This window comes from Polypterus senegalus, chromosome 2 (assembly GCF_016835505.1).
Source record: "Polypterus senegalus isolate Bchr_013 chromosome 2, ASM1683550v1, whole genome shotgun sequence".
Lineage (NCBI taxonomy): Eukaryota > Metazoa > Chordata > Cladistia > Polypteriformes > Polypteridae > Polypterus > Polypterus senegalus.
This window is the reverse complement of record NC_053155.1, coordinates 4,184,675-4,211,979: the sequence shown is the minus strand read 5'-3', so window position 1 is coordinate 4,211,979 and position 27,305 is coordinate 4,184,675. Positions and strand designations below refer to the sequence as shown.

The following is a 27,305-nucleotide window of genomic DNA, read 5'->3' as shown; positions in this document are numbered from 1 at the left end:
TTTGTTTCCTGATCTTCACAGGCCGATGACAATCAGCTAAGCTGCTGAATTTTCCTGAAGTTTGTAACATTTGTTGAACTCTGATCACTGATTGGCTCATACAGCACACAGCCTTAGTGTGTCTATAGGCCACAGAGACTCGGGTTCAAAACACATCACAGTCAGTGAGGGGACATCTTTAGTGTCCTTATGAGAAGAATGTCATCTGAGTAAAGGGGACAACAACTGTGAGGGTCTGCTGTGGTCCGCCATGTGCTCAGGATGCCAGCCTTGAAGACTTTTCCTGGTATGACGTCCTGCACCAGCTTAGTCAGAGATGGTGGTCCTCAGAGCTTCTTCATAAAAAGGTGACATTTGAGTGTTTGTGTCCTTTATGTTATCTTGAATAAGTCCGGCTGTCCTCTTCTCATCTCTTTCATTAACTGCTGCATTTTCACCTCAATAGCCACCAATTCATAGATGTTTTTGGCTCGTCAGGTCATTCTGTGTCACCTTAAACTGGAACTCAGGTGGTCTTCTCTCCATTTTCTCCTCTGTTCTGCTGTTTCTTGTTATCTTTGGTGTCTGTGATGTGTTAGCGCGATAAACACATGTGAATCTCACTCAGCCAACGTTTTTATGAAATTAACCTGGGAAAACACGTCTGCCCTTCCTGCAGTTTGCACCTATGGGACATTCAACACTACGGAGAACTTTTGGACAAAATACACAGGGGAATAAGACGGTGCGTGGGTTTGACAGTCACAGCGATAAAGTGGGAACAGACTGGACTCATCAAACACACACAGAGACACACACACACACACACACTCAATGTTTTCTACTCACTGCAGTTTCTCCAGTTTACAGTTTGGACTCCTGAGCCCCTCACACAGTTGCTCCACTCCTGAGTCCTCCATATTGTTGTAGTCCAGCATCAGTTCAGTCAGATGTGAGTTTGGAGCAGAGAGAGCCGAAGAGAGAGCTGAGCAACATCTGGCGGTGAGACCACATGACACCAGGCTGTGGAGTTAAAGAGAGAGAAGTGAGGACAACAGTACAATAAACAAGTGACACTGTGACAAAGCCTGAGTCCCCGTGATATCCATCCACAGTGAAGCACTGAGCACAGCAGAACAAAGAGCATCTTTGGAATGAAACAAAAACTCCAAGAAAAGCAGGAAGAGCAGAAGAAAAGCATTTGATCTGCTGGAGTCTCCTGAAAGAGTAAGACATGTTTAGAGATAAAAGGTTAAGAAGATGACACTGGCATTGAAGAAGACGAGGACAATGTGGAAGGTCAAACATGTGGTGAAGAAGAGACACAGACAGACGGCTCTCTTTCTCGTTCTCTCTATTTGCTGCCTCTCTAGCGGTCTGTGAGTCGTGCTGCCAGTTACTGTCAGTCATGTTGTGAAATGTCCACACCAGTAGACCCCCAGTATTGTTGAGCAGTCCAGCGGGATAAGAAGATAAGTGAAGAGGAGGAGGAGAAGTGAAGCAGGTGTTTCACAAGTTAATAACGACAATAGTCGAGCAATCAGTTCAAAGCTGGTCGTGTTGTAAAACTCCTGCACCAATACACCAAAGCAAGCCCGTGCTGACTCAGCCTGATGACATCATCATTAGCCGCGCCAGCCCGCTAGCTGACATCCCTTAACAGCAGGTACTTCAACAAGGACCACACAAGGCCTGCAGTGTGAATGTTGACTTATTTTATTTTCTTACTGTATCTTTTATTTTTCTATTCTTCATTATGTAAAGCACTTTGAGCTCCATTATTTGTATGAAAATGTGCCAAATAAATAAATGTTGTTGTTGTTGTTGTTGAAGAAGACCACTGGGAGATGAGAAGGGGCTTAGGCTCAGCTCTGCTGATGTCCTTCTAGTTTGGTGGATTCACCATAAAAACACCTCGGACTGCTACCTCGTAAAGGACAATCCTAAAGATGTCCCCGGTCACCAGTGCTACTGCTCAGTGATGTCTCCTCTCTGGTCCCACACCAGCATCTCATGTCCTTTGGTTCAGTTTATCTGACAGCTGACTGACCTGACGTCACCTCCTGTGTCATTCGTCACTTGGGCCACCTCAAGGGGGTGCTGACACACCACTGGAGAGGTCAGAAACAGGAGAGAGGTGGGGGGATTGGAGTCTTCATCAAATTCAATCCAATGAGATTCTCCATTGTAATCCATTCTTGTTTGTCGCAGCACCAGAGAGTGGTAACGTGCTGCACGTTAGTCAGATATGTCAGCAAAAATTAAAAATACGAGGAACAAGACACCGAGTGACACCTGTGTGACGACATCGAGTGACAGGAATAACCCATCTAATCATTCTGGACAGGAAATGTCACACTGGACTTGTCACCTCAGTCCCAATCATTGTCATCATTTCTCCCATAATCCTTCACTTCATATTCCTCATTGTCACCAGGTCAGGAGTTTCTCAGCTCAGTGTCCTTGTTGTCCATTTGGCTTCAGGTTCCTCTTCATTGTTTAATGTCCTTCCAATATGAGACCCCATTGTGTTGTTTCTTTAAATACATAGGCAGACAGCCCTGGAGGTCTCAGTAGGTGACATGATGACAACCAGCAGAGCTGGACACATCAGAATGAAGGCCAGTGTGAACCTCAGACCAACACTCTCCTTAAAGGAGCTATATACAGAAGATAGGCACATGTTCTGATTTCACGTTGTGCTGACTGGTGGTCTGGTGTGACATGTGGGCACAAAACAGCAATGAGGACATCGAGATCCACTTGCACTTCACTGGCTGAAGAGAACTGAGTGAGGGTTTCTGTTTGTAATCCGAGGGGTGTGAGGAGTTTACACTTAAATATGGTGGTCTCTCCAGACATGCAGTCAGTCAGTCTTTATATTATATAGCACCCTTCACAATGAAAATAGAGAGACAATTCAGAACAGCAAGATAAAAGATGAGGAGTGAACTGAAGAGGAGGTGACATCACCAGAGAGGAGCAAAGCTGACAGGATGGGCTGAGAGTCTAGATGATAGATAGATAGATAGATAGATAGACAGATAGATAGATAGATAGATAGATAGATAGATAGATAGATAGAGTGACCATAGAATGAGCACAGGGGGGTGTGAGAGGTGTCTTTAATGGCCGTGTAGTGATGGTCAGAATACTCCCATTTGTAACTGGCCATTTGATTTGCGGCCAGGGTTTAGGAAGCTCCTGTTTGAGATTTGCAAGACTGGAATCAGTAAGGCTGGTGGTTTACTTCTAATCACATTACATGTGCATAAAAAGTATAAAAAGGCGCTATATAATTGACTGATCATAAAGTCACGACAGCCTACACTTCTTTGTGATCAGCCTGTAAAGACACACAAGCGAGAGTTAAAAACACAAGGGGGCGCCACTTCAAACACTGGACTCTCTCATTGATATGTCATTGCACCCCAAACCCCCCTGTGATGTCACCTTTCCAGAATTCCTCTCTCTGTTTCTGGCTGTCTAATTCAGGTGATGTGTGTGTTCATCTGTTGACCACTAACTCCATTGACCATTAGGTTGACGTCCTCTGTAGACCTGTGGGTTACGTCAGAACAGAAGTTGGCCTGTTCATTTGGCTTTTTTGTAATGATGGATACCTGCTGAGCCCCCTCTGTCCACCTGTGGTCACTTCCTGTGTCTCACTCCTTATTGTCCACAGTCTTCGGCCCTAATTCTATCACCTTTCCTCCATGTGACCTTCTCTTCTGTCTATGGGCTGGCTGGTCAATTCTACTACTGTTGTCCATGTCTTCTACAGTTCAGCTGTCTGTCTACTGCTCAGTCCTCCTCCTTATCCATCTGTCCTGTTGTCTTTTTTCATTCGTCCATTCTTCTCTTTTCTCTTCTCTTGTTTCTCTTCATCTTTGCTGTTCTGCTCTGCATCTTCCTGCCTGTCATTTGTATGGTGGTCTTTGTCCATGGAAAGCACTGCTCCAATGTCCATGCTGGGGTTTTCAAAGACTTTACTGGAATTATTGGTGGGATACTTCTAAATGAGTCGAAAGACACTGCGGAGAAGAAGTGGGACTTTGTGAATATTTATGCCCCACTACAGGCAGGGAGACACTCCATTTTAAATGATGTACTTGTAAAAATGATGAGGGGCTGCTGTTTCTGGGGGCAGGTTCAACTGGTAGACAGATGTGGGCTGGAGTCACATCTGGGGTCTAAAAAAGAGCTGGGGTCTATTGCTTCAAAGAATAACTTTGCTGATAATTGGAGGGCTCTGCTTCCAGGTGTCAAACAGTTCACGCAGGTGATGGGCTCTGCAGGGTCAATCTCCATTGCCAGGGCCACAGAAAGCTCATTGCTAACTGCTCTATCAATCTCATGGTCTTTTCTGACCACTGTCTGGTCTCTCTTCAAGTTTCCTTTCCTTCTCCGAATTGTCACGGACAGCGTTGCCCCTTCTGTACATAAGTTTCTGCTTGGTTTTGCTACTGTTTCTGTGTCGTTTCCCTTCTTTTTCATGACAATGGCTTAATTGCATATCATTTATAAATTTAATTCACTTGATTGTAATTATTCTGTAACAATATAATGGTGCACGGAATGAGCAGATTATTCCAACTATCATACCTGCTTTAGTGTTGTTATAAGACATCAAAAATGGAAGAATTGCAAGAGAGTGTGTATTTACAGATAACAATGACTGGCTTCTAAGTCGATTTCTGTTTCCCAGAGCTCTCCTCTTGGCACTCTGTCTTGAACTGGCGCCGGCTTTACAAAGGCAGACTTTGAGGAATTGCGCTCTACCTGCTCCATTACAAGTTCTGTCCACTCTCTGGATTTTAACCACAGGAGGTTTTCAACGTGAACTTGCTGACTGATCGGGTATTTCACAAACATCACTGAGTCGCACTATGCCAGCTGTATAGGATGATATTATCCTCTTCTCATCCAGATAGATACGTTTTCCAAATCTAATTGCAGTGGTCAGCTGCACACACATTGCTATTTCAATGACAAGTTACATCAGCGAGGGATGAGTCACCAAAAGAATGAGCTGGTGTTACAGTACATGATCAATAGCAGGAGAGCCTATAAAAATGGCATCTCCATACAGTCACAGGTGCATTTGTACCAACTAATGCGACAAAAGGCAAGCAGTCCTTCTAAGGATAGAGAGTCACCTCAAAGTGCCATGTAGATAACAGAGAATTAATCCGTTGCAGCACTCAGAGTCGATGCTCCACTATAAAGGCGCCTTCAGAGAATGAATCTGATTATGTAAATAGAAAGCATTTCCACTCCATTAATGTGCACAGAAAGTGTGTCTCATTGCGCAGAGTTGTAGTGTGCTGTATAACGTGGCACACAGTCATGGCTTGCCCGTACCTGAAGATATATGATATGGTATGATGACTCTGACCCTGGCCCACCAAATGATCAGCCAAATCAAACAGCATTACAACTTCATTTAAATGCAATTAACAGAATGTAAAAACAGATATTCAGATGCAGCATTTATTTTTTTAACCAATCCATTTAAATTGTGCTCAATATCACACAGTACAGCTGTTAGATTCCTAAGTTCATTGGCCACATCTCTTACAGCGTCCACTATTGCATTTTATGATTCCAGAACAGTCTGCCAGTACACAGCAAGATGGTCACCCAGTGGCTTAAGGACAAATTGGCATTTAAATCTGAAGCAATGACTGAAGCTCAGGGTGAAGTGAAAACAGGAGAAAGTGTTTCAGTAACACCAGGATATGAAACAGGTGAGCCAGTGATGACCAGCAGATAGCCAGAGAAAGGAACGAGTCAGAGTCTCGTCCATTACAGGAGATGGACGTCTGAAGTGGAACTCCATTAGCAGCGGTATTATTTTTACTTATTTTTTTTTATCATTCAAAGTATCCTGTATTTACTCAACCCTAGAGGGTTCAATTACAGTATAAACTGTTCTTTTACTTCCTATGTGTAATACTTTACATTTACTGACATTAAATTTCATCTGCCACAAATTTGTCCAAGTCTGTCTGCTGTCCAAGTCCTTCTGTGATGATATAACGAATTCCAAATTATCTGCTAATCCACCTATCTTAGTATCATCTGCAAACTTAACCAGCTTGTTACTTATATTCCTATCTAAATCATTTATATATATTAAAAATAGCAGCGGCCCTAGCACTGACCCCTGCTGGTCACCACTCTTAACATCAGCCAGTTCTGAAGAGGTTCCTCGCATCATCACCCCCTGCTTCTTGTGTCTGAGCCAATTCTGCACCCATCTAAAAACATCACCCTGAACTGCCACTTCTTTTAACTTGATGCCCAACCTCTCATGTGGCACCTTATCAAATGCTTTCTGAAAGTCCAGATAAATAATATCATAAGCTCCACTTTGATCGTATCCTTTTGTTGCCTCCTCATAGAATACCAGCATGTTAGTAAAACACAACCTCCCTCTTCTGAACCCATGCTGACTGTTCCTAATAACTCCTGTCCTTGTCATGTGTTGCTCAATCTTAACCTTAATAACTCCTTCCATTAATTTTCTTGTGATGCATGTTAAGCTTACTGGCCTATAGTTGCTTAGATCTGCCCTGTCACCCTTTTTATATAATGGGATGATATTTGCCATTTTCCAGTCCTTCGTAATCTCTCCAGTGCACAGTGACTTCCTAAAAATATGTGTCAAGGGTTTATACCTGTACTCACTAGCCTCCTTAAGAACATGAGGATAAATATTATCTGGGCCTGGTGATTTGTTTGATTTCATCTTATTTAATCTGAGCAGCACTTCTCCCTCTACAATTTCCAAATCCCTCAGTACCTCCTTAGTAGTCCCTGTTACTGCTCTGAGGTTATCCACTTGCTCACTTGTGAACACCTCAGAACAATGTAAGTTTACCTCATCAGCTATTTCATTGTCTGTATCTTTTAATTCCCCTTTACTATTCCTGATGCACTTGACCTCCTCCTTGACTGTTCTTTTATTACTAAAATACTGAAAGAATCTCTTAGGGTCGTCTTTCACCTTATCTGCTATTTTCCTCTCCAACTGTCTTTTAGCCTGCCTGATATCCTTCTTAATGGTTGCTCTCATGTTCTCATACGCTCTACAAGACAGGCGAAAGCACAGATTTCCTGGGACCTGACACTGTAGCATCATCTCCAGCTGAGAGCGAAAGTGGGAGCGAATGTGCAAGTGAGTCAGGCCAGAAGAACTCATCAATTCCAGAAGTTTCATTGAAACTGAAAATGGCCGTACCTTCCTCGATGTCAACTACTCCTCGTGAGCTGGCAATCTCAACTCTAACTGGGCTTGCCACTTCACCTGCGGAGCACAGAAAAGACCGAAATGATCTGTCCAAGCTGAAGACATTAAGCAAATATTCATGACTCATATTGAAATAGCTGAACAACTGGCAATGGCTGCAAATTCTGAATGCAAAGTGCTTGGAGACAGACTTGCTGCACTAGAAGATGGATGCAGATAGAATATTAGAATCAAAAATCTTCCTGAGAATCATGAAAGTCCAAACCCAGTGAAATTCATAGCTGAACTATTCTCTAAAGTAATCAGAGAGGAAAAAGATACCAGCAGCTTACCACAAATATGGATCAAATACCTCAAAACCTAGGACTCTCATTGTGCATTTTGAAAAATTACAATTTAAACTACTGTGACAGATGGGGGCGCTGTCGTTCCCTGGAACCCTCGGACCAGACGCCAGCCACCAGATAAAAGTTCAAATCTTGACTTTATTCGTACAATAATGTGCACAAAGCACCCTCCACTCCACAATACTCATATAAATCAATACAATACACAAACAATAATTAATCCTCCACTCCCAGACGTGTTGTTCCCTTCCTCCCAACTCAGCTCGCCCATCTGGGGTCTCCCACAGTCCTTTATAGTCCTTGACCTAGAAGTGCTTCTGATCCCTCAGTTCATGTGATTATCCAGCACTTCCAGGTCAGGTGAAAACTCCTTTTCTTCAACCCAGAAGTACGTCATTTCTTCTGTCCCCATGACTGCGACGTACTTCCGTGCTGTATTGAAAGTATAAGTCTCTGGGCCTCCCTGCAGTGTCCCCTGGCGGCCCCACTTTTTGTTTATGTTTTAATTACAATTATATGCGTTGTTTCACACATACATTTAGGAGACAGCAAAAGGGCCTCGGGAACTGTAATACTACACAAGACCAGGGGGTGACAGAGTGTGCTGACTGTCTCTCTTAGTTTCTTGCAGACCATTCCCGGGAATGAGAGAGAGAGAGTAAGCTATCTTTAATCAGTCCTTTTAATCCTTATAATTATAAGTGCCAACATAACAATAGACTTCATTGCAATAACTCCTGGGAAAACTGGAAATTAAGGTCAAAGCTGTCTTAAATTAAACTACAAAATGACAATAAAGGTTCAGAAGCAATGTCTCCATGACCAAACATTTACCTATTTGAGCTGGAATGTTAAAGGTCTCAATCATAAATGAAAGAGAAAGAAAGTATTCTCTCACCTAACAATTCTAAACGCTAAAATACTATTTTTACAAGAGACCCGCAAGGATCAGTTTCGGCTGTAAAAAGACTGGACTGGCTAAATTTTCCATTCCAGCTTTACAAAGAAAGCTAGAGGTGTGGGAATTCTGATCCTGGAGGCAGATATGTGATTCTCATGAATAATCTATTTAACAGTAAAGTGATTTGATAAATATTTATGCACCCAATGTGGATGATAGGAAATTCATACAAAATGTATTTGCATCTATTCCCAATGTGAAAACTCACAAAATTATAATGGTTGGGGATTTTAATTGTGTTTTCAATCCAGACCTAGATAGGTCTCCTGCCACATGTGTGATGATATCTAACACTGCAAAGACAATTACACAGTTTGTAACTGACCACAACTTAGTACACCCTTGAAGATTTCTAAACCCAAACTCAAGAACATATTCCTTCTACTAACCAGTGCATCTTTGCTACTCAAGGATTGATTATTTCTTTGTAGATAACAATATCTTGCCTACGATTTAATCTTGTAAGTACAACGCTATTGTTATTTCCAACTATGCCCCTTTGATTTTGGAGCTAAAATCATTATGCCCTGCATACTCATCTCACAGATGGAATCTTAACCCACTTTTATTAGCAGACGAGAACTGTACAGAATTTATATCCAAACAAATTGGAAACCAAGACGCTATCAGAGCTAATCAATGAAATTACTAGAATAGATCAAGAACATGCCAGTGGTCCAGGTGAAGCACTTCATATGTCTCTGCACTCAGAGCTCAACCTCTTGACAACTAAAGAAACAGAACAACTCATTTTTAAATCAAGACATCATTACTATGAAGACAGAGAGAAAGCTAATAAGATCTTAGCTCAACAAATCCACAAGCAGGAAGTTTGGAATGCAATCCCAGAAATTAACAATAAAGGTGGGGACAAAATCATTGACAATAAAAACACAATGCACACATTTAGAAACAAGTTGGAGTGCAAACACAGAAGTGAGTGTACCGGCTGAAGCTGGTAGAATGTCTGAGAACATTGTTAGTAAAAATGTGGAGGTGAGCACTGAAGAGGAGGAGATGTCAGTCATTAAAGTGTCACAGATATAGTCCTAAAGATGGCACTGCTGTGTCTACCCTAAAAAGAAACATAAAAATTAGGAGAGTCTCGATGGGCAGCCACTGACTGAGAGAATACCTGAAGGGACAGATGGTCAACAAGAAATGCTCACAGAAGGACAATATAGTGAACAGGGCCATGTAAAGAAAATAAAAGACAAAGCTACTAGCAGTGGACTAGCAAAAAAAAAGAGTAACAAGGTAAAGAGTTTGGCTACCATTGCCACAGGTTAACAGAGCACAGACTGCACCAAATGTAAAAGTAGCATGAGAGAGGAAGAGGAGGATGAGGGGAACGACTCTGATGAGTCTGACCCACCAGTCAGTGCTGACCATCCATCTCACATGTGTTTACTTGGGGGATACAGTATCGAGAGCATCATGTAGTTTCTGGAGTTTGTTGAAGGGAAGTGTGGGGTCAGCATTATCAAACACTTTCCTGACTTAAATTTTTTCTCAAGTTTGGCAATACATGTGATACACTCGGTTGTTAAATTAGGAATGGCTAAAAAAGAGGCGCTACATTTGAAGAACATCATCAGCAAAGTGTACCACTCCTTGAAATCACAAACACAATGATAGCAGTCTGGCCTTGATGTTGAACATAAAATCTAAAGTATCAGAAGAAGCAGGAGGATAACGCCCATCAAAAGACAGCAGGGGTGGTGAAGAGAAGCAAAGTTCTTATATGAAGCTAATTATTTAGTGATCAACCCACCAGCTGATCCTCACCTGTGGTCATGAGCTCTGAGTAGTGAATGAAGACGTTTAGGAGGACAAGGGGCTGAGACCAGGGTCCTGCACTGGACTACTAAACTCCATCTCATGAAGAAGGTAAGGACTTTAGGAATACACAAGGAATTCTGAACAGAACCACCACAGAAGGTAGATGAGACGGTCTGGGCATGTGGTAAGTATAAAAAGAAATAAAAAGAATTAAACTCAGTAATCAATACATCATTGTGAAAAATCAAACCTCCAGCATCCTCCATGCCATCCATTTTTTTTACCCACAGTCTGTCTGCTGATGGTGCAAAGAAACTGGAGATTCATTGCTTCTCTGGGATTCTGCAAATTGTGAACATTCATCTGCACTCTTGTAATCACACTTTAGGTTTAACTCTCAGCCATTATGGTCACATTCACACAATATAACGCTTCTACCCCACTAATGTTTCACATTGTTGTTTAATTACCAACTGTCTATCTATCTATCTATCTATCTATCTATCTATCTATCTATCTATCTAATGCAATAAGAATATGAGTATTTTCATCCATCCTTTTAATCTGCTGATCTACACCAGTGGTACCGGCTAATTGTCTGCACCAGGGGGCTTTAATGACTCTAAGAATCTTAAACAGATATGACAGTGTAAGGTTAGGATGGTTCAGACGTGTTGTAAAGGATCATTGACAATGAGATAGCATAATTATCATGTCATTAGCGGCTGACCTCACTTCCTGTTGAGTGGGTGGGGCTTATTAGAATGTCCTATGACAGTGGAGCTCAGTGCCCTGACACAAAGTGCCATTACTGACAGATAAAACTCGTCAAAGTCGCATCACTCACCGAACTACACTGCAGCAGCTGAGCCCCGGTTCCAGTATCTTGATGCACTCGGTGGTCAGAGGTGTGCCTGACAATTCAAGTTCTTTAAGTTCTCCACAGCAGCTGATAACATTGGCCAGCACAGCACAGTCCACAGCAGATAAAGTCGTGCTTCTAAAGTCCATCTTTAAATCCTCTCCAATGGTCTCTCTAATTAACTCCTTATTCTGAGTCTCACAGAGCCACTGACCTACTTGCAGAGCTTCACTTTTGTTTTTTTCAGGTGTCATGAAGTGTCTCTTCAACACAGAGCAGATCATCCAGCAGTATGATGGACTGAAGCACATGGTGTACAGGATAGTGTTCTCCTTGACATACTGAAAAGCCTGAGCAGCCAGAGCAGTATCACCAAAAAACTTCTTACAATACATCAATCTTTGCTCAGGGATGAATCCCAGGATCTCTACAAACCGATCGACTCTTTCCATATCCATGGCTTCCAGGGCTGTTGGTCTGCTTGTTATCAGAACTGAACAGCCCTTCAGTAATGTCCGACTGACCAGGCTGGTGACCAGGATGTGGACAGGCACCTCAACGTCTGGGTTTGAGCAGAGCTGACTCTGGGTGAAGTCCAGTTTGTGTTTGTACTCATCCAGCCCATCGAATATAAACAGGAGAGTTTCAGGATTCTTCAGAACATCTTTCAGTGGATCATTACTGAGATATTTATAGTGCCTTTCAATCAGTTTGGTCAGTGACATTTGTGTCTCATTCTCATTGTCTAGGAGGTTAAGCTCTCTGAATTTAAACAGGAACACAAAAGCAAACCTCTGGTACTGAGTGCCTCTGGCCCAGTCATACATGATCTTCTGAACCATGGTGGTCTTTCCTATACCGGCCATCCCACTGACCACTATGATATTGGCTGCATTTACACTTAAAGAACTTTTCCTAAACAGCTGCTCAATCCAGATTTGCTCACATTTCTCAGCTGCTCCTTTCTTCATGAGCTCTTCATGAAACCTCCCAGTTTTCATAAGTTCATGTTCAGTCTCCTTATGGTTTCTTGGGTCCTGTTCAACAGCCACCAACTCTGTGTATCGAGTCTCAAAGCCCACAGCTGTGGTGTGTGGATCTCCAGGAGAAGCCTGAGCTTCCAGAGTTCTTGTAGATTCAGACACAGCTTGTCTGTGTGTCTCATGGAGATCTAGATGTCAAAATGAGAATACATGAGGAGACCTGATGAGCACAGGACTGGAGGAACTGGTGAGCAGATGTGTGAAAGAAAGGAGTTACCTTTAGTATGAAGATCAAAGACAGGTGGCTCATTTCTAGTGTCAATCTCCTCTAAGATCTTCCTTTCTGTGATAAAAGAAATAAAGACAGATGGGTCAATCACAGCAGTGATGGGGGCCATCCTGGATGAAGCTTTACTTCCTGAAGTGTGAACTTTATAAAACTGGGCTCCATTATTGTAAATATGTATAAATTTGATGAATTAGTGATAGACATATAATGGGACATGAGGGTCAGATCAGTGATATGCATCCAGTTTGTTTGGAAGCTGTTAGTCATTCACATGAAGGAGACATCAGAAATGAGAAAATCCACAGAGTAGAATAGTGGGCATATTGAGGGCAATGCCAATGTAGAGAGTCAAGAGCTAAACACAGACAGGATATACGAATCAGAACATGAGAGCACTGGACTTGTGAGCAATGTACAAAAACAGGCCAATTCAAATTACACCATCTCATTTTTCACATTTACTTACATTAAACTTCACTGTCTACAAATCTACCCACTCCTGTGTTCTTTTTAGGTACTTCTGTAATAATTCAACTGATTCTCCATTATCTGCCATTCCATCTGGTATGGTATGATTCTGAAATTTTACTTATGATATTCTTATCAGATTGTGGATGTATATTATAAAGAGCACCAAATCCAGCACTGACCCCTGAAGGACACCACTTTTAACATCACCTCATTCAGAAGAAGTCAACCAACACAAGTCCATCAAGCAAAGACACTGAACAAGGCAATGGGTCCTCTTATTTAACAAGATGCACTGTTTCTCTGTAATCTTCTGTTTCTCAAAAGGTGTTTACAGGACGTTCCTCGGAATGATACCTGATGTTTCTCTTGTCTTGTCAACAGGAGAGGGTGTAATAACGATAATCTTCAACTGCTTCTTCAAGCCTCTCCTTCAGAGACTCCCTTCTTCTTGGCCTGTTGAACTGTCAGTCTGAAGTTGACAAAGCGGACTTTATACCAACATTGGCCACCCAATGTGTTGTCCAGGTTGTGGCACCGACACTGAGACAAGAATCCATCCAGAAAATATGACAACACTTACAGCACTTTACTTCAGCTTCAACTTCTCTTATACCTGACAGGTATATTAGCGAGCAAGAACAGGAGGTTGACACCCCTGGACACTACCCCTGAATGCTACCTTTGAGTGCCATGGAATCTCTGTGCCCTACTATATTAATGTAAATATTGTTCTTTATCATCCTCCAATCTGCTAAGGAGCTTCAATGAGCTGGACATGCTTCTTTCTTCCATCCCAGATGAAGGAAGTCCACTTCTAATCCTGGTTATTCAGAACATCCACCTGGGCAGTCCAACTGCTGGTAACCTCCCCACTCTTCTTTATTCTTTCGACCTGTTACAGCTCCACAGACCACCAACTGACAAAACTAGCAAACTGCTGGACCTGTTCTTTCACAGAACTGCACCCCCACAAAATGAACTGCTACTCCATTATACACATCAGGCCACTTTTTAGTCCAGTTCTCCATGTTTCTTCCTGCTTCTCCCATTGCAGTTCCTCCCACTGTGTCCTTCTGCTGTCACCTCAGCTCACTCTCTCCCAACAGTTTTTCTTCCCTAGTCTCCTCTGCTCTCCCATGAGAGAAAGACTTCCTGAGACTAAGGTCATAAAGCTTATGAAACTGTTTCTGGACAAAGGCAGAACAGTAACAACAGTTATGTGGAGCTTCCACCTGCAGCTAAAGTCACTTCAGTACACTTATACTGTGTCAGCCTGCCTGTGTCGATCAAACACAGGAAGCTCTGCCGTCTACTTGTGACTTTACACTGTAGGAAGATAAGTTAATAAATCAAGGTAAATAACATTCAATGTGGCCTTTATAGAAATAACATATAAATGATTTTATATAAAAACCATCATCAAACATAATCACAAACACGACTTTGCACGATACGTTGGTGAGCTCTGTAGGCCGTGCTGTTTCATTGAAGGACACATGTGGAGCAGACTGACTGGCAGGATGATGCCAGAACTTTTGCTGTATCCAAACAGTGCCATCGTTCACCTTTACGTCTTGTGCAGCTGCGTTGTTCTTATATGTGAGTGGACATTTGTTGTGATGAGGGCTTCTGTTCTCTTTCTCCGTTGTAGAACCCTCAGCTTCATCTAAATGCACCTCTGTTAAAGCACATCTTTATGTGAAAACAGCAGTGTCAGATCAGGGGGAGCGTGAATGCGACTGAAAGAATAAATCTGAATAAAAAAAAAGCTAACCTTTACAAGTACTGTACATTTACAGCTGCTGTGACAGACTCAAATCAAATGTACAGTATGTGTTTATTGTATAATAGTAACAATAAGAGCAGCTCACTACGCAACATGGTAATTCTGGAGAGCACCCGGATTCAATCTCGTGACATGTTGATTAGGAGTTAGCAGTTCTTACCGTCGTACTACCAAAGCAGTCATGACAATGGAGTACACTAACTTTTCTTTTTCTTCGGTTATATTCTTGAATAAAACTGCACTTGTTCTGTTGTATTTGTACCTTTTGTGAAAGTGTTTATTTGATATTTGGACTTCATTCCTCACATATTATACACTTCATGTCAAAATTTTGTTGTTAATACTAAAACATGAAAAACGTTTCTGTTTTAGTTATGTGTTCAACATTTCTTGCATTTCTCGCATTTCTTGTCATCCTACACTTACACAGATCGTTGTACATACGGAACACACATGAAATGCATGAGCTCCAAATAACGAGATATTATTTTCCCTATGCAACTCCAGGCACCTCACACACAGATAAAGAGACTTGAGCTGGGAGAACTTTTTGCCCGAGTTGAGCTCTGGTGGTGGGGGGATAGCAGGCTGTTTGCTTCTTATACTTGGCGGTGATCTCATCAGACCTGCCTCTACTGCAACAAATCTTGGTGTCATTTTTGATTCCTCCCTTTCTTATTCCGCCCACATAAATCACTTTAAGAAACTTTGTTACTTTCACCTCCGTAACATATCACGTGTTCGCTCCTTCCTCTCCTTTTCTAACGCTGAGAAACTTGTCCCTGCTTTTATCACATCCCACATCGATTATTGTAATTCCTTACTGGCAGTTGCCCCTTCTAATCTTATTTCACAACTCCAGCTTATTCAAAACTCGACTACAAGAGTCCTGACACAAACCAGCAACAGCGAACACATCACACCCGTCCTGCTCCATCTTCATTGGCTCCCTATGTCTTACAGAATCGAATATATTATCCTACTAATAACCCACAAAGCCTTAAATAACCTCACGCCAAACTACATCAGTGACCTTCTCCATCACTATGTGCCTGTCTTCCCACTAAGGTCCTCTGATTCTGGTCATCTTGTTGTGTCCCAACACTAATCTGCACTCCATGGGTGACAGCAGGGCCTTCAGCTGTATAGCGAGTGCCCAGACTCTGGAATGACCGACCAACATTAATCAGGTCAGCTGACTCCATGAATTCTTTTAAAAAACAACTTAAAACTCATCAGTTCAGGAAGGCTTTTAGCTCTACTTGACTTTATTAACCTTCTCTCAGTTTACCTCCATGTCAAGATGCTCATGTAGCCTGTATGTGTGTGCGAGACCATCAATTGTGTTGTCTGTTAGGCTTTTTTTCTCTGAATTTACTGTCTTACTTTTCTTTATTTATTTATCTGGTTTAGTACAATGCTATATACTATATACCCTGCCATTCTTTCTTAAACTCTGTGAAGTGCCTTGAGCATGAGAAAGGCGCTATATAAATAAAATGTATTATTATTTTTAGTATTATTTATGCTGATCAACACATTTACAAAACAATAGACACTGATAAGGAGAGGTGCGAAGGAATTTAAGGTGGCCCAGGATTACAAGTCTTTTCATGGGTTTCAGGGATTCTAGTGTTAATCAATTTGGAGAGATGCAACTGCAAGTTCGAGAAAGCACAAAACCAAGAGTTTCACAAACCTCTCAGTTGAAGTGAAGTGCGCTTTCGGCAGTAAGTACGGCATGTCATATCAACCAAGCGCAGTGGCACCAGCGCCTTCATCAACAGTCACACTTGAATAGTCAGAACTCGATAGAATCCTACAAAAGCTTCATGAGCTTGAGTCTATAGTAAAAAAACAGGAATGATTGAAACAACTTCCACTAGCGCAAGGGCTGACACTCAGATTTCCAGACAAGATCTGATAGATGTGCTCATGTGAAATCAAACTGAATGTCAGAAGACAGTCACTGCAATGGCTAAAATGTTAACCCAATAAAAGGAAGCCCCTGCTTCTGCACCTCCTGCACCACATGGTGAAGTACCTCACAGAAAGGTCCCTTTATTTGTAGGTGATCCAGTGGCTTTCATTAGGGTCTTTGATCAAACTGTTGGTGATGTTTAAGAGGACCCTCAAGGTAAATTAGATGACCTAATCCAATATACAACAGGTCCTGCTCAGGAAATGATTAAGGGTTGTGTGCGACTGCCACCAAAAGGCCAGGAAGGTACTTTAATAAAGTTATTATGGCAACCAAATATTCATAGCTGATACATACACGGATAAAGCATTGAAGTGGCCTCAAATAAAGCAAAATGATGGAGAGGCCCTGAGAGACAAAGCAACCTTTCCTGATAACTGCATGGACTCCATGGCCAATGCAAGGAGCTGTGATGCGTTCAACAGCAATCAGAACATCCGTACCGTAATCTCAAAGCTCCCATATCCTTTACAAGATAAGCGGTGAAATACAGCTTATAAACTTGAAGACAAAAAAGCAGATATTGATGATCTAGCTATCTTTTTACATCGACAGGCTAAGATGTTAACGCTTCCCATTTATGAAAAAGCTTCGGCAAGGGTAGGTCACCTCTAAAGTACGGCCAGAGATCAGGAAGTATCTTCACTACAAGTATTTCTGATGCTGCTGAAAGGGGGACTCGAGAAACCTCCGTCAAAAAGACTGTTACTGACTTCTGTGGATTTAAAAAGCTTTGTGTATTCTGCAATAGCCAGCATACTTTCATTGAATTAGTAAAGTCAATGAGTTACCGCATAAAGAAAGAATTGACTTTTTAAAATCAAGAGGTTTATGTTTTCACCATCTCAAACAGGGGCACCTTGGTAAGAATTGTACAGAATGAAATGTCAGACATGTTCTTTTCAGCACCCAGATATCCTGCATATAAAAAGAGGATGGAGCAACATCTACGGCTACAGCCAGGGTAGCATCATCTGCTGAGGGGTAAACCGAGACTGGAACTTGTGCTTTTACTGGGGCCGGAGAAGAATGTGTACTGCATGTGGTTCACGTTAAGTTAAAATCTGAGAGGAGTGAAAGGTATGTAGAAACATACGCCTTTATAGACCTCGGCAGTACAGTAACAATCTGCACTGAAAGGCTCCAGAGACAGTTAAACCTTCAGGGGAGAAGAACAAAAGTATACCTCAAAACTATGAGTAACTATTATGATGATGATTCAAACATGCTAACTGAATGCTCTGTCAGATTTACCAGTCTGTGGTCTCAATGATGATGAATATATTGATTTGTCAAAGGTCTTCACGCAGGTCTCCATTCCAGTGAACAGAGCAAGTATTCCACTACAAGAGGATGTCAACAAGTGGGCATATCTTAAAGAGGTACGTCTATCTCATATTGACTCTGAAGTTGATCTTTTAATAGAAATCAACAACCCAGAAATCTTCAGGCAGTCATGAATCATACCTAGCCAAGGAGATGGACCTCATGATGTGAAGACTACACCTGGATGGGCGGTTGGTGGGCCATACAAAAAGATAGATGACCTCATAAAACAAAGTGGTAAGCTGTCCAAACATTCGATCAATCGTGTGTCAATAACAGAAGTTGAGATATGTTGCTACAACAGTATAGCACAGATTTCCAGAGCACAGCTGTGAAGAAAAGGAGGAGATGTCACAGGAGGACATCAAGTTCATGTGCATAGCCTCAGAATCTGTGAGACTGGTAGGTGGCCACTATTGTATAAATTTGCCTTTGAAGGATGAAACACTTAAAATGCAGAATAATCGCTGTATTGCTGAACAGGGTGCTATTGGGCTGAAGAGAAAACTGAGCAAAAATTCAGATTTCCTCAAAGATTATAAAACTTTCATGAGAGACATTATAGACAAGGGTTACACTGTCAAAATACCCAAAGAAAACCTGATCCACAATGAAGGCATAGTGTGGTCACATCACGGTGTGTATCATCCAAAGGAAAATAAGATTTGGGTGGTCTTTGATTGCACTGCCACCTACCAGGGGATTTCACTTAATGAACAATTACTAAAAGGCCCTGACCTAACTAACACACTCATTGGCGTCCTTAGAAGATTCAGAAAGTAGCCAGTAGCCTTAATGGCAGACATTAAGTCAATGTCCTACCAAGTTAAAGTACCAGATAAAGACACTGATGTCTTGTGCTTTTTATGGTGGCCTGAAGGTAATCTAAGCAGAAACATTGAAGAATTTAAAATGACAGAACATCTTTTTGGTGCTACTTCTTCACCCAGTTGTGGTTCGTATGCTTTGTGTAGAACAGCTGAAGATGCCTGAGATACATTTCCTGAGGAAGCTGTTAACACCGTTCTCAATAACTTCTATGTGGATGATTGTTTAAAGTCGGTGGCAACAGAAGAACAAGCAATAAAGCTGGCAAAGGACCGCCAAGCTCTATGCCATAGAGGTGGATTTCATTTCACTAAGTGGGTGAGTAACAACAGAAGCAGTTTTATTGTCCATACCAGAAGAAGACAGAGCTCATGAACAAAAGGACTTAGACTTGAGCCACAGTCTTCTTCCTACAGAACGTGCCCTGGGTGTCCAGTGGTGCACAGAAACAGACAGTTTCAAATTTCAGATGAAGTTACAAAACAAGCCCACTACAAGGCGTGGTATTCTGTCTGTAGTTAGCTCAGTTTATGATCCACTTGGCTTTCTAGCACCGCCATACTGCCAACAAAGCTTATTCTAAGAGAAATGTGGATGGGATGAAGAAGTAGAAGTCAAACACATTCAGAAATAGAAAAAATGGGTGGATGACTTACAGTTATTAGCAGACTATAATGTGAACAGATACATCAAACCTGCTGGGGTTGGAACCATAAAGTCAGCACAAATGTACCATTTTGCAGATGCCAGTAAAGATGGATATGGCACTGTCACATATCGTCTCCTGACTAACAAAGAAGGCAAAAAACATTGTTCATTGCTGATGGGGATGTCAAAAGATGCTCCATTGAAGCAGGTCACAGTTTCAAGATTGGAGCTAACAGCAGGCGTTGTGGCAGTCAAAATGGACAAAATGCTAAAAGGTGAGCTTCATCTACATTTTGGACTGACAGCACCTCGTTGCTAAAATACATTTCAAATGAAAGCACTCAATTCAAGACCTTTGTTGCCAACAGAATCTCCGTGATCAGAGATCATTCACAACCTTCACAGTGGAGGTACGTCACATCTGCCCTTAATCCGGCTGATTAAACATACAGAGGGCTAAGCATAGAAAACTTTCTCAGAAGCACCACATGGTCACAAGGTCCAAGTTTCTTACTGAAGCCTGAACATGAGTGGCCAAACAGACAAAATCAACTGAACGATTCAGTTTCTGAAGATGATCCAGAAACCAAAATCTGTGCAGTTAACATGACAAGAACAGAGGAGGCGACCGAGCCCATCAACAAACTAATCACCTACTCTTCAGATTGGCATCGCCTGAACAAAGCAGTGACTTGGCTCCTCAAGTTCAAAGACATACTGCTGCACATAAAAAATAATAAAAAAAAACTTTTCAACTAGAAGTCAGTCAATCTGAAAGTAATCCAGAAGAACAAAATTCACTTATCATAAAGCACATGAAAAGGTACAAACTGACCTTAAAACCAGGCCTGACTTACTTTAGAAAGCACCACAGAGCTTATACACCTCAATCAACTGCAAGAATGTCCAGAGGAATTTAAGGTTTTAAAGAAAAGAGCTTTACATAAAAAGAACAGTCAAATCTTTAAACTTGACCTGATCATACAAGATGGAATACTGAGAGTTGCAGGAAGACTCAAAAAAGTTGCAATGCCAGATGAAGCTAAACTTCCTGCAATTCTTCCTTCATAAAGAAATACAACAACAACAACATTTATTTCTGTAGCGCATTTTCATACAAAAAGTAGCTCAAAGTGCTTTACATAATGAAGAAAAGAAAAATAAAAGACAAAATAAGAAATTAAAATAAGACAACATTAGTTAACATCGAAAAGGAGTAAGGTCTGATGGCCAGGGTGGACAGAAAAAACAGAAAAAAAACTCCAGACGGCTGGAGAACAAAAATAAAATCTGCAGGGGTTCCAGGCCACGAGACCACCCAGTCCCCTCTGGGCATTCTACCTCACATAAATGAAATAGTCCTCTTTGGATTTAGGGTTCTCACGGAGAAATTGATGTTGATGGTCAAACAGACTTCTGACTTTTAAACCATCCATCAGTGTTGGAACATCACTGTGCTTTGAGTAGACATAGACCCACCGACATTGTGGGTGCAATTATAGGCTCCCACAACTATGCCACAAATACTGGATACCTCAAGCCAGCTCCACTATCAGGAAACTCATTTCAAAGTGCACAACATGCAGAAGATACAATGAAAAATCAGGAGAGCAAAAAATGTCATATTTGTCAGAAGTTCACTTGTTACCTGACCGTTCACTGAAGTTGGAGTTGATTATTTTGGTCCTTTTCAAGTTAAAAGAGGATGAAGTCTGGTCAAGAGGTACGGAGTAATCTTTACTTGTTTAACAACCAGAGATGCCCACATAGAGATGGCACACAGCTTAGACTCTGATTCTTGTATCAATGCCATACACTGATTCATGTGCAGAAGAGGACAAGTTATAATCATGCGCTCATATAATGGAACAAACTTTATTGGAGCAGAAAGAGCTCTACGTGAAGCAATTAAAAATCTAGACGAAGAAAAACTCAGCAACAGTATCATGAAGAAAGAAATCAAATAGATTTTCAATCCACCATCAGCCTCTCATCAAGGTGGAGTGTGGGAGACAAATCAGAAGTATAAGAAAGATTCTGAACTCAACACTAAAACAACAGACACTCGATGATGAAAGTCACCAAACAATGATGTGTGAAGTTGACTCAATCATCAATAACAGACCTCTGACAAAGATATCAGATGACCCACATGACTTGGAGGCTCTCACACCCAATCACTTGCTGTTAATGAAGACACAACCTGACAAGCCTCCTGGACTCTTGTCTAAAAACGACCAACACACTCGGAGACGCTGTAAGTAACTTCAATACACAGTTGGTTTGTTTTGTAAAAGATGGACTAAAGAGTATTTACCAACACTTCAAAAATGTTAAAAATGGCTCACAACAAGAAGAAATTTTGAACAGGGAGGTTGTTTTAATTGTTGAAGATGCTGCACCCCACAATTCCTGAGTAATTAAAGGGGCGACTCATCAAGACAATGGCAGATGGCAAAAGGGGCAGTCAGAAGAGTTTGTATGCAAAATTAAACTGGGCCTGCTTCAAGAAACAACCAATATTTGAAATAAGAATTTTTTTATTGTTTGTTTGCAGTGTTATTATTAGTGACTTGAAAACTATAGTTAATGTAAAAGTAAAGTTAGTGGCTATAATTAAGTAAAGTATATTAATTTTCTCAGCTCCTGCATAGCCAATTAGGGGTCAGAAATGTAAGAGCCAATCTTAGAAAGTGAATTCTTAAGTTAAATTCATATTAGTGTTTGTGTGATCTCTACAGAACATTAGCTTCTACATAGAATATGGTGTAGTCTTTCACACCATCTAAGTTAATATGAGATTGAACTTTCTTGCTATATAAATAATAATGTGTGTTAATTGAGTCAGTGTGTGTTTGAAGTTAGTCTCATTGCTAGCATGGCCTGGTAGACTCATTTAGCAGTTTACAAGTGAGATAACTTCAAGAAACAAACAAGATATAGAAGCTTTAAACAGGACTTTTCTTAATCTTTTCTTTTCTTTTCTTTTCTTTTCTTTGCTGAATCAATTATTTCTCTATTTTTGTGTGAACTGTTTTACTTTGAATTTTTACTAAAGCTTTTAGAAATTAAGATATTTTGTCTGTGGAATCATTTCAACGTGTCAAGCTACCATTGAATCCCATGAAGCAAACTAAAGCTGCAGAACCTTAGTAACTCTGAATAAACGCAGCTACATAGTGTATAATAAAACATTCTCGATATCAAAATAAATGTCAAAGAGCAGGCCTTCTTCATGTCTCACTACTCAATGTCCTCTTGTCGTCACTCTGGTCCTTCTAAAGAGGACAATAAGAGGACATTGAGTGGCCTTTCACAACAACATGAACAGACGCTGTACCTGATGAAGTCGATGTCTTGATGTCCCACTGGCTGATCTTCTCCAAACTCTTTTCCTGACATGACGGGTCATTTCTCAGTTCCTCAGAAGAGAAATCAGCATTGACAGTGAAGCTGAGCGAGTCTCCATTAGCAGGAAGGACACAGCGAGATGAGAAAATCTGCATCAGAAGAGAAGAGGGGATGAGATTTCAGAGAGTACCAAGAACAAAAATAATTTGTTAGAAGATCTTTAACACTGCTCCAATGTCTTCCCCAAAACACGCATGAAGAAACTCCTATGTCCTTATTAGCGTAGCAACTGCCCACCAATAACCACCTTTGTTTCGATTACATCTCGCCTGAAGAAGGGGCCTGAGTTGCCATGAAAGCCTGCATATTATAATCTTTTTAGTTTGCCAATTAAAGGTGTCATTTCACTTCACTTCTCACTACATCCATAATGGCCAACACGGTACAACACCCTTGTACTACACCTTTGTTTTGTAACTGTGTCAGTTAGCAGCGCTGGACCTCCATTGACCCATCCCTCGTTCAGCCAGCCGTTTGCCCCTCCTGACTCTTACACTCTCTGTGTAACACCACCAGTTCAAATTCTCTAACTTACAGCACAAGTCTGCTTTGAAAATTTATATGGCAAAGAGTTGTAAGGAGATATGTTAGCAATGATATATCAGTATTTGAAATGCATACAGTTCATGTGTGCTCCATGCTACAACGATCCGTGTAAATGTAAGCGAAAACATGAAATGTTATGTCTTGTAGACACAAAGCAAAAGTATGTGTTTATTATATCAAATATACAGTGCATCCTGAAAGTATTCACAGCGCATCACTTTTTCCACATTTTGTTATGTTACAGTCTTATTCCAAAATGGATTAAATTAATTTTTTTCCTCAAAATTCTATACACAACACCCCATAATGACAATGTGAAGAAAGTTTACTTGAGGTTTTTTGCAGATTTATTAAAAATAAAAAAACTGAGAAATCCCATGTCCATAAGTATTCACAGCCTTTGCTCAATACTTTGTCGATGCGCCTTTGGCAGCAATTCCACCCTCAAGTCTTTTTGAATATGATGCCACAAGCTTGGCACACCTATCCTTGGCCAGTTTCGCCCATTCCTCTTTGCAGCACCTCTCAAGCTTCATCAGGTTGGATGGGAAGCTTCGGTGCACAGCCATTTTAAGATCTCTCCAGAGATGTTCAATCAGATTCAAGTCTGGGCTCTGGCTGGGCCACTCAAGGACATTCACAGAGTTGTCCTGAAGCCACTCCTTTGATATCTTGGCTGTGTGCTTAGGGTTGTTGTCCAACTGAAAGATGAACCGTTGCCCCAGTCTGAGGTAAGGAGCGCTCTGGAGCAGGTTTTTATCCAGGATGTCTCTGTACATTGCTGCAGTCATCTTTTGCTTTATCCTGACTAGTCTCCCAGTTCCTGCCACTGAAAAACATTCCCACAGCATGATGCTGCCACCACCATGTTTCACTGTATAGATGGTATTGGCCTGGTGATGAGCGGTTCCTGGTTTCCTCCAAACGTGACGCCTGGCATTCACACCAAAGAGTTCAATCTATGTCTCATAAACCAGAGAATTTTGTTTCTCTTGGTCTGAGAGTTCTTCAGGTGCCTTTTAGCAAACTCCAGGCGGGCTGCCATGTGCCTTTTACTAAGGAGTGGCTTCCATTTGGCCACTCTACCATACAGGCCTGATTGGTGGATTGCTGCAGAGATGGTTGTCCTTCTGGAAGGTTCTCCTCTCTCCACTGAGGACTTCTGGAGCTCTGACAGAGTGACCATCTGGTTCTTGGTCACCTCCCTGACTAAGGCACTTCTCCCCAGATCGCTCAGTTTAGATGGCCGGCCAACTCTAGGAAGAGTCCTGGTGGTTTCGAACTTCTTCCACTTACAGATGATGGAGGCCACTGTGCTCATTGGGACCTTCAAAGCAGCAGAAATTTTTCTGTAACCTTCCCCAGATTTGTGCATCAAGACAATCCTGTCTCGGAGGTCTACAGACAATTCCTTTGACTTCATGCTTGGTTTGTGCTCTGACATGAACTGTCAACTGTGGGACCTTCTATAGACAGGTGTGTGCCTTTCCAAATCATGTCCAATCAACTGAATTTACCACAGGTGGACTCCAATTAAGCTGCAGAAACATCTCAAGGATGATCAGGGGAAACAGGATGCACCGGAGCTCAATTTGGAGCTTCATGGAAGGCTGTGAATATTTATGTACAGGTGCTTTCTCAGTTTTTTATTTTTAGTAAATTTGCAAAAACCTCAAGTAAACTTTTTTCACGTTGTCATTATGGGGTGTTGTGTGTAGAATTCTGAGGAAAAAAATGAATTTAATCCATTTTGGAATAAGGCTGTAACATAACAAAATGTGGAAAAAGTGATGAAGCGCTGTGAATACTTTCTGGATGCACTGTAACTGCTTCAATGTGAGTTTTTATTTTTAACAATCACGCTTCTGTGACGTCAACCATTAAATAATTTGTCTTTATTGAGCTTACTTTTACAAGAACCATACATTTACACAGACTGTTACAGACTCAGATCAAATGTACATTTTTATTACATCAGATATGTCTGTTTGAAAATGAAACACGTTATCACACATATGAATGCAAACATCTTATTTTGTACCGACTGATATTTGGACTACACAGTCTTTACACATTCACAGCGACATGTCACTTAAGCGATTTCTTTAAATTTTTTTTTATTTTTGGATAAAAGTCAAATTGTTTTGTGACTGTGAAGTCCAAATATTTTCAAAATAAGACGTGGAATGGAAGATGATACTCTCCAAAGTCCTAGCTAGAAGGATGGAGAAAGTGCTGCCCTCAGTAATGTCACAAGACCAAACTGGATTTATTAAAGGCTGACACTTAGCTTCCAATCTCTGACGCCTGTTTAATGTAATATATTCACCCACAAAGTAAAACACCCTGGAGATATTATTATCATTCAATGCAGAAAAAGCATTTGACATGATTGAATGGATCTACCTTTTTACTACATTGGAGAAATTTGGGTTTGGCCCGAACATTTGTGCATGGATCAAACTACTGTATACCAATCCTGACAGTTCAGTTTGTATTAACAACATTAATTCAGACTACTATAAACTAGAATGTGGTACCAGACAAGGATGCCCCCTGTCACCACTACTTTTTGCAATCACCATTGAACCACTGGCAGTTCACTGTCAAAATGCTTATCAGATAAAGGGGATTATCAGAGAAGGACTTAAACCAAATATTTCTCTCTATACAGATGATATGGTCCTGTACTGTATATATCAGACCCACAAAATACTGAGCCTGCAGTCTTAACAGCACTAACAGAATTTCAAAAGATTTCTGGTCTCAGAATTCATTTGACTAAAAGTGTACTCTTTCCAGTAAATTCTCAAGCACACAATAGCAGACTGGACACCTTCCCTTTTATTATTGCAGATCTGTTTAAATACCAAGGAGTAAATATCACAAGTAAACATAAAGCTGTTTATCAAAACAAATTTGCCGTCTGTATGGAAAAAATTATGCAAGACTTGCATAGATGGTCAACCCTTCATCTCACTCTAGCTGGAAGAATTAATGTTGTTAAGATGAATATTCTTCCTAAGCTTCTCTTTTTATTTAAAAAAATTCCAACATACATCAATAGATCATTTTTTAAGAAATTAAATTCAACCCTAACCTCATTTATTTGGAATTCAAAACATCAACGTATCCTAAGGGTGACTCTACAAAGACCTAAGGCAGAAGGCAGCATGGCTCTACCTAACTTTCAGTTTTATTACTGGGCAGCAAATAAACAAGCTATAAAAACCTGGACACAAATAAACAAACAGACACAGGCTTCGTCCACAACAGAAATAAAATCCTACAGCACTTCTTTATATTCTTTGCTTTTTACTCCAATAAATACAAGTTATCGCCAATTTACTAACAACCCAATTGTGCTTCACTCACTCAGAATATGGAACCAATGTAAGAAGTATTTAAGATAGAGAAGCTGTTATGTGTGGCACTTCTGCACGATAATCACCTTTATCCACCCTCTCAAACATATGCATTTTTTAATGTCTGGAAAACATCTTTCTTGCTTAAAATTGTCCAAAATGTTTCCAGGGCGAGATCCAACCTGTGAACGTTTCAATCAAGTCTTAGCCTCACTAGGTCACATGTTTTTGGGCCTGCACCAAATTAACATCATTCTGGACAAAAATCTTTAAATGCCTTTCAGACAACCTTGGACTCACAATCCCTCCTAATCCACTAACAGCTGTTAGGATCTGATCAATAACATTTTAGAATAAGCTTTTAAATTAAGGGAGCAGGTTCTCTCTCCTCTTTTTTATTCTATTTATTTTTATGTATTTATTTTTACAATTAAATAAAGTTTTACTCTGTTGGCCTAGCTCTCTTTATCATGGGTGGGAGTTGA

The 27,305-nt window shown here is 40.9% G+C and overlaps 1 protein-coding gene across 1 annotated transcript in view; it reads right to left on the bottom strand.

Annotated features, from left to right (window-relative positions):
* Nucleotides 1-27,305, bottom strand: part of LOC120521359 (NACHT, LRR and PYD domains-containing protein 3-like) — a 62,593-nt gene that overhangs the window by 25,887 nt on the left and 9,401 nt on the right. Inside the window, 4 exon segments of the mRNA XM_039743031.1 lie at nucleotides 829-1,002; nucleotides 11,172-12,357; nucleotides 12,447-12,512; nucleotides 22,839-22,998. Coding sequence (XP_039598965.1) covers nucleotides 829-1,002; nucleotides 11,172-12,357; nucleotides 12,447-12,512; nucleotides 22,839-22,998 — 1,586 coding nt within the window.